This window comes from Nannospalax galili, unplaced genomic scaffold, assembly GCF_000622305.1.
Source record: "Nannospalax galili isolate Female #2095 unplaced genomic scaffold, S.galili_v1.0 scaffold285, whole genome shotgun sequence".
Lineage (NCBI taxonomy): Eukaryota > Metazoa > Chordata > Mammalia > Rodentia > Spalacidae > Nannospalax > Nannospalax galili.
The window spans coordinates 3,547,776-3,553,973 of NW_008355157.1; the positions used below are offsets into that span (position 1 = coordinate 3,547,776).

A 6,198-nucleotide genomic window follows, 5' to 3' on the forward strand; every position below is an offset into this window, starting at 1 on the left:
TGATGTTCATTTTTCCAGTAGTATGTTGGGATACTATCTGGAAGAGCCTTTATCCATCCTGGCCAACAGCTCGACTGAAGGTATCACCTGTCTGGCTTTGCTGTTTGTCAAGTAACTTTTAGCTATATATATGTATGCTTGAACTTTTAAATGTCTTCCTTCAGCCTCTCTAGTAGTGAGAACTATAGGCCTGGCCTGTGTTGTTTGAAAGTGGATTAACCTTTTTAATTCTCTATCTCTATCTATTATCTATCTATCTATCTATCTATCTATCTATCTATCTATCTATCATCTCAGCTCTCCTCTTTCTATCTATGGATAAGTTTTCAGTACTTTGTGAAATCTCTTCCATGGAGGCAAGTTCCTCCTTACTATCATCTATCTATCTATCTATCTATCTATCTATCTATCTATCTATATTTATCTATCATCTATGTACCTATCAATCATTTTTTATTTTATGTGTGAGTATATTGCCTGCATGCATGTAAGTGCACCCGTGTCGTGCATTGTCCGAGGAGGTCAGAAGAGGGTGTCAGAGTCCCCTAGAACTGGGGATGGTTGTTAACTGCCATTTGGGAGCTGTGAATCGAACCTGGGTCTTCTGCAAGAGCAACCAGTGCTCTTAACCTCTGAGCCATCTCTCCAGTCCCTTAACTCTATATTTTAAGATTATGTCTTGGCCCTCATTTGCAGATCTTCACTGTTAAGCCTACCCACTTTTCTGAATTCAAACTGAAAAAGTATAACTTTTTCCTTTCCCTACTTTCTTTCTTGTCTTTATATAATAGTCCGAATCCTAAGCACATTGGTTCCGACCCTCTGACTTTCTCACTGTTTTCTCTGACCTCTGCTTCCCAGCTGCTTGCAGACTTCATTCCTGATTTTAACTCAAAAGACAGGACTTTCTTCTCCTGGCACTTGCCAGGATTTGCAGCTTGCCTACTCTGCCTGGTAGTTTTTCTCTGAAACTAATGCAATAGCACTCCAGCTCCCTTCTGAAAAAGAAAAAGAAAAGAAAAAGTGTGTGTGTGTGTGTGTGTCTGGGGTTTGGAGAGGTGGTTCAGTGGTTATGAGTGTGTACTGCTCTTCCAGAAGACCTGAGTTTGATTCCTAGCACCCTACATTAGGGAACTCAAAACTGCTTGTAACTCCAGGGGATGACATCTTCTGGCTTCTAAGGACACTGCCTTCATGTATATATATCTACACATAGACACATATACATACATACATACATACATACATACATACATAAAATTTAAAATAATATAAGCATTTAAAAATATGGCCTAAAGCCAGGCATGTTGGTACACACCTTTGATCCCAGCACTCAGGAGGCAGAGGCGCATGTTGATCTCTGTGAGTTCAAGGCCAGCCTCGTCCTCATAGTGAGTTCCAGGCCAGCCCCCACTACAGGGAGACCCTGCCTCAAAAACACCAAAAAAAAAAAAAAAAAAAAAAAAGTCCTATGTTCACTTTTTTATAAATTCTGCTTTCATAGGATTGAATCTTTGGAGGAAGAAATTATTTCAAAAGGAGTTAAACTTGTGATTATTGACTCCATTGCCTCTGTGGTCAGAAAGGAGTTTGATATGCAACTTCAAGGCAACATCAAAGAAAGAAACAAGTTTTTGGCCAAAGAAGCATCCTTATTGAAGTACCTGGCTGAGGAATTTTCAATCCCAGTAAGTTTTTCCTTTCCTTCTTTTCTATTAAATTCACTGAATTATAATATCAAGTAATAAAATTAGAGAACATTATTACAAATGTAACTTAAAAGGTAGAACAGTTTAATTGCTATAGCAAATAACTCTGGTTTCTTAAATTAGTTTGTCTGCTGAGATTACTTTTCCCTTTTTATAGTTGAGACTGGGGCAGATTTAACTGGTTTTGAGAGTTCCCAAAGTTGATCTCTCCACTCCTCATTGTTTACTCATTGTATATGTTTACATTTTTTAAATTTATTTTTATGTGTATGAGTGTCTTGCCTACATGTGTATAAGTGCACCTATGTTGTGCAATGCCTGCGGAGGCCAGAAGAGGGTGTTAGATCCCCTGGAACTGGAGTTAAGGACAGTTGTTAACCACCATGTGGGTGCCAAGAACCAAATTTGGGTCCTCTGCAAGAGCAGTCAGTGCTCTTAACTGCTAAGCCATCTCTCCAGCCTACTCATTGTGTATATTTTATATCACATCTGTCATACTATAATAACTGATAAATAATAAAATTCTATGGAATTTCCTAGATCTGGTTCTGTGAAGTTTCTTTTGTAGTGGAGGTGTCAGTTTTATGAATTAAATACTTTAGGTTTAGATTGTGTGGTTCTATGTTCAGTGCTATTTTTGGTTTGCTTCCAATGGCTAGAGGTAAATCATTAAGGAATGTTTGGAGTGATGGTATTGGAAATGCTCTTGAGAAAACCTGAAAGGTAGCTATTGGGATGACTTTCTGTTGTGGGACTGTGATCAGGAAATCTGAGAGGAAATAGTAAGGGTTAGTGGTATACAGTCTGCAACACAGAAATGCATAGTTATGCTCCCCTCATCTACATGTTGTATATGTTCCGTAGCCCTAAGAACACTTAGTATTGTTAGGTTCTTCTCTTTCAAGACAGTCTTGCTCTATAGCTTTGACTATCTCCAACTAGACCTTCCTACCTTGGCTTTGAGTGCTAGGATTATGGGTATGTGTTACCACACCAGCTAGGCCTTTCAATTTTAGTCATGCCTCATTCAAACAGAAGGAAATTCTTTAAGCTGAGAGAAAGTTTGTTTGAGATTTTACAATTTTTCATTCATTTGGGGGAAATTGAAATCTTGGATCATTGCATCAAGGAATATATGCAAATAATGTAAAGCACCATCCAGCCTTTCATTTGTATAGACAAACACGAAGTCAAAGGAGGGAATATCATGTATGTAAGTTTCTACATATGTTAATGGCTCTTGGATTCATAGTTCTGATTAAAATCAACTACTACAATGTTTATTTTGAATGGTTCTTATCTTTTAAATTTTCTTTTCATTGGTTAAAATGATATATTTGAATTTATGTTTTTATGGGTCAAGTAAAGTAAAGATATTTAAAGACTATTTCAAAGAGATACTTAATTCAACTTAATTTAAAACTACTTATGTGTTTATTAATTTATAATGCTGCATGATCTAAATCTGTATAAGATGTGAAAACAAATTTTTTTTTAAGAAAAGAAATGATTTTATTTTTTTTTTAGTTACATGTGGATGAGTATATTGCCTGCATGTGTGTAAGTGCACCCATGTTATGCAGTGCCCATGGAGGTCAGAAGGGGGTGTCAGATCCCTGGAACTGGAGTTACAGATGATTGTTAGCCACCATGTGGATGCTGGGAACTGAACCTGGGTCATCTGCGAGAGCAGTCAGTACTCTTAACCACTGAGCCAGCTCTCCTGCCCCTGAAAACAAATGTTTTTAAAAGTTGGATTAAAAAAAAAGTAATTATAGGCTAAGGCTTTTAAGTTTTCTAAGATGATTTATCTTCCTCAATGAGAAAAAGATTTTGCTTTTCTTTGTTTTTAGTAGAGCCCTCTGACAGACTAGGTACTCAGTGTCTGCACTCTGACAGAAGAGATACTCAGTATATCTGCCCATTTTTATCTTGACTGTATTTCCTTGCTTAGATAGAAATACACAATGTACTTATTAATGCAGATTTTTTTCTTTAACAGCAAAGTATTGATTTTAAAAATGCATTTGAGGTGCTGGAGAGATGGCTCAGCAGTTAAGAGCACTGGCTGTTCTTACAGAGGACCTGGGTTTGATTCCCAGCACCCACATGGTGGCAAACAACCATCCCTAACTCCAGTTCCAGGGGATCTGACACCCTCTTCTGACCTCCAAGGCACTGCATGACATGGATGCATTTACACACATGCAGGCGATATACTCATCCACATAAAATAAAAATAATAAAATATTTTTTAAAAATGCATTTGAAAAATACTTCTTTTAGGAAATGTTTGAATATTCTTAGCCCAGTCACCTCATTTCACTGGAAAATTATGAAAGCTGTTCTTTGAGTAGATGATTTCATATATAAACAAATTCATCCCTCTTGACTCCTAATTTTTTGAGACCATGGTCACATAGCCCAGGATAGTCTCAAACTTTCCCTGTAATAGAGGCTGACTTTAACTCCTGAATGTCCTGCCTTCACCTCTCAAATGTGGGGATTATATGCATGGTAGTCCATGCCTGGCCAAAACCAAAATTTTCAAAAGTCTATTGTTTTCTAGTTTATTGTATTTTTCAAAATAGCAAGCCTTGTGCCTCTTTGAGGCACATTTCTGCTTCAAGGGGTGTTTGTTCTTCCTTAGCCTGAAATAGTTCTCTTCTCAATAACCATGTGGCTTTTCTCCCCTGATTCCTTGTTAGTGAGAACTCACCTAACTGTGTAACAATTAACCACACCCACTTCTTATTAGGCTTTGTTTCTCTTTGGCAGTTTTCATTTTAGCATGGTATATAGCTCTATTTAAAAATTTTCATTTGTTTATTTTTGGTTTATGTGCATGTGTGTTTTGTCTATATGTATGTAAGTACACCCATGTCATGCAATGCCTGTGGAGGCCAGAAGGGGGTGTTGGATCCCTTGGAGCTGGAGTTGTGGACAGTTGTTAGCTGCCATGTGGCAGAGAACCGAATCTAGGTTCTCTGCAAGAGCAGCCAGTGCTCTTAACTGCTGAGCCATCTCTTCTGCCCCTCTTTACTATTATTGTCAATAGTAAGAAAATACAGCTTTTGGTGGCAGAATTACCTTATTATATTTAAACTCTACTCAGATTACATTGGCATCTTGTAGGAGCAAATAACAGTTGTTGAGATTTTTAAAATGGCTTTAACCATGTAGACTTGTCAGAGAAGCAGATTGTAGGAGATGAGATGTATCTCACTTAGTCTGGCAAAATTGTGACAGCTAGGTGTCTGATGCCTCTGAGGGTTGGATGAGAAGTTGTGCATTCTAGTCTGCTTTGTGGCTGTGAACTGAGATGGTGGATTGGGTCAGGACCATGCTAGCATTTTGGCACACTCAGATCTCTTTTCATTCAAGGATGAGTAAGAAATTGAATCAATATATGTGATCTGTTCAACATTTTGTTGATTTAAAAAATAATTATTGAGAATTTCATACATGCATACAAGGTATTTTGATTAAATCCATGCCCACTCCCTCCCTTCCAACTCCTCCCATATCTCCCCATCACTTTTTTCTGAAAACTTCATGTACCCTTTCTTCTTCTCCTTCTTCTTCTTCTTCTTCTTCTTCTTCTTCTTCTTCTTCTTCTTCTTCTTCTTCTTCTTCTTCTTCTTCTTCTTCTTCTTCTTCTTCTTCTTCTTCTTCAAATGGGGCTTTTTGCTACTCTAACATTCCCCTCCTCTGAAGAGGTGACCCTAAAATCCTTTAAGGATTAGATATGAGCTCCCAAATACTTTTGGCCTTTGGAACAGAGTATGTTGCTAAGAGGCGCAAGGGCATTTTGACCAAGAAACTGGCTACTTTTCTTTGGGGTCTTTTTACACCAACTGCCTAGCCAATTCCTACCTCCTATTCTTATCACGCCATGCTCTGAAGAGGTTACCCAACTTGCAGATAGGGAATCGGGGCACAGACAGCTCTGGCTTCCATGCTGAACAGGGACACAGGGTGAAGCAACTGGGGTACCCCTTCAGTGGGTCTCTCTAAAAGATTCCCAGATTGCATAACTCTTATCTGTAGGGGGAAAAGAAAGTCCTTAACTGGTGAATAGGAGATGTGAAGGAGAAGTAAAGGCAAGAGTAATTAGCATTACAAGTTCTAGACAGGGAACGAGAAAAAAGTCAGAACAGGGCAAATTTCAAATGTTCATATGAGAGTCCATTGGAGTTTCTTGATGAGAGCTTCCAAAAGCATCCCTCTATTGGGTTCCTCCTCATTTTTCTTTTGTCTGCCAAGACTGGACTCGTGATTTGGATTCAGGATTTGCTTTAGGCATTTTGATAGCTGTTGCAATGGTTAGAATCAGTGTCAGTTCCCTCTCAAAGTCTTCACCACATGGAGGCTTTAAAGTTTCTCTAAAAATAAAACTGCAGCATTTTATAATATGTACTATAAGCTTAGATATTTACATTTAATTTTGCTTATTAAACTGCATATGTGTTCATATATATATATACAT

The 6,198-nt window shown here is 38.0% G+C and overlaps 1 protein-coding gene across 7 annotated transcripts in view; it reads left to right on the forward strand.

The window, feature by feature from the left end:
* Rad51b (RAD51 paralog B) overlaps positions 1 to 6,198 on the forward strand; it is a 617,902-nt gene that overhangs the window by 41,806 nt on the left and 569,898 nt on the right. For all 7 annotated transcript variants that reach the window (XM_029555562.1, XM_029555563.1, XM_029555565.1 and 4 more), the window contains exon 7: positions 1,505 to 1,688. In XM_029555562.1, coding sequence (XP_029411422.1) covers positions 1,505 to 1,688 — 184 coding nt within the window. The remainder of the gene's footprint in view (positions 1 to 1,504; positions 1,689 to 6,198) is intronic.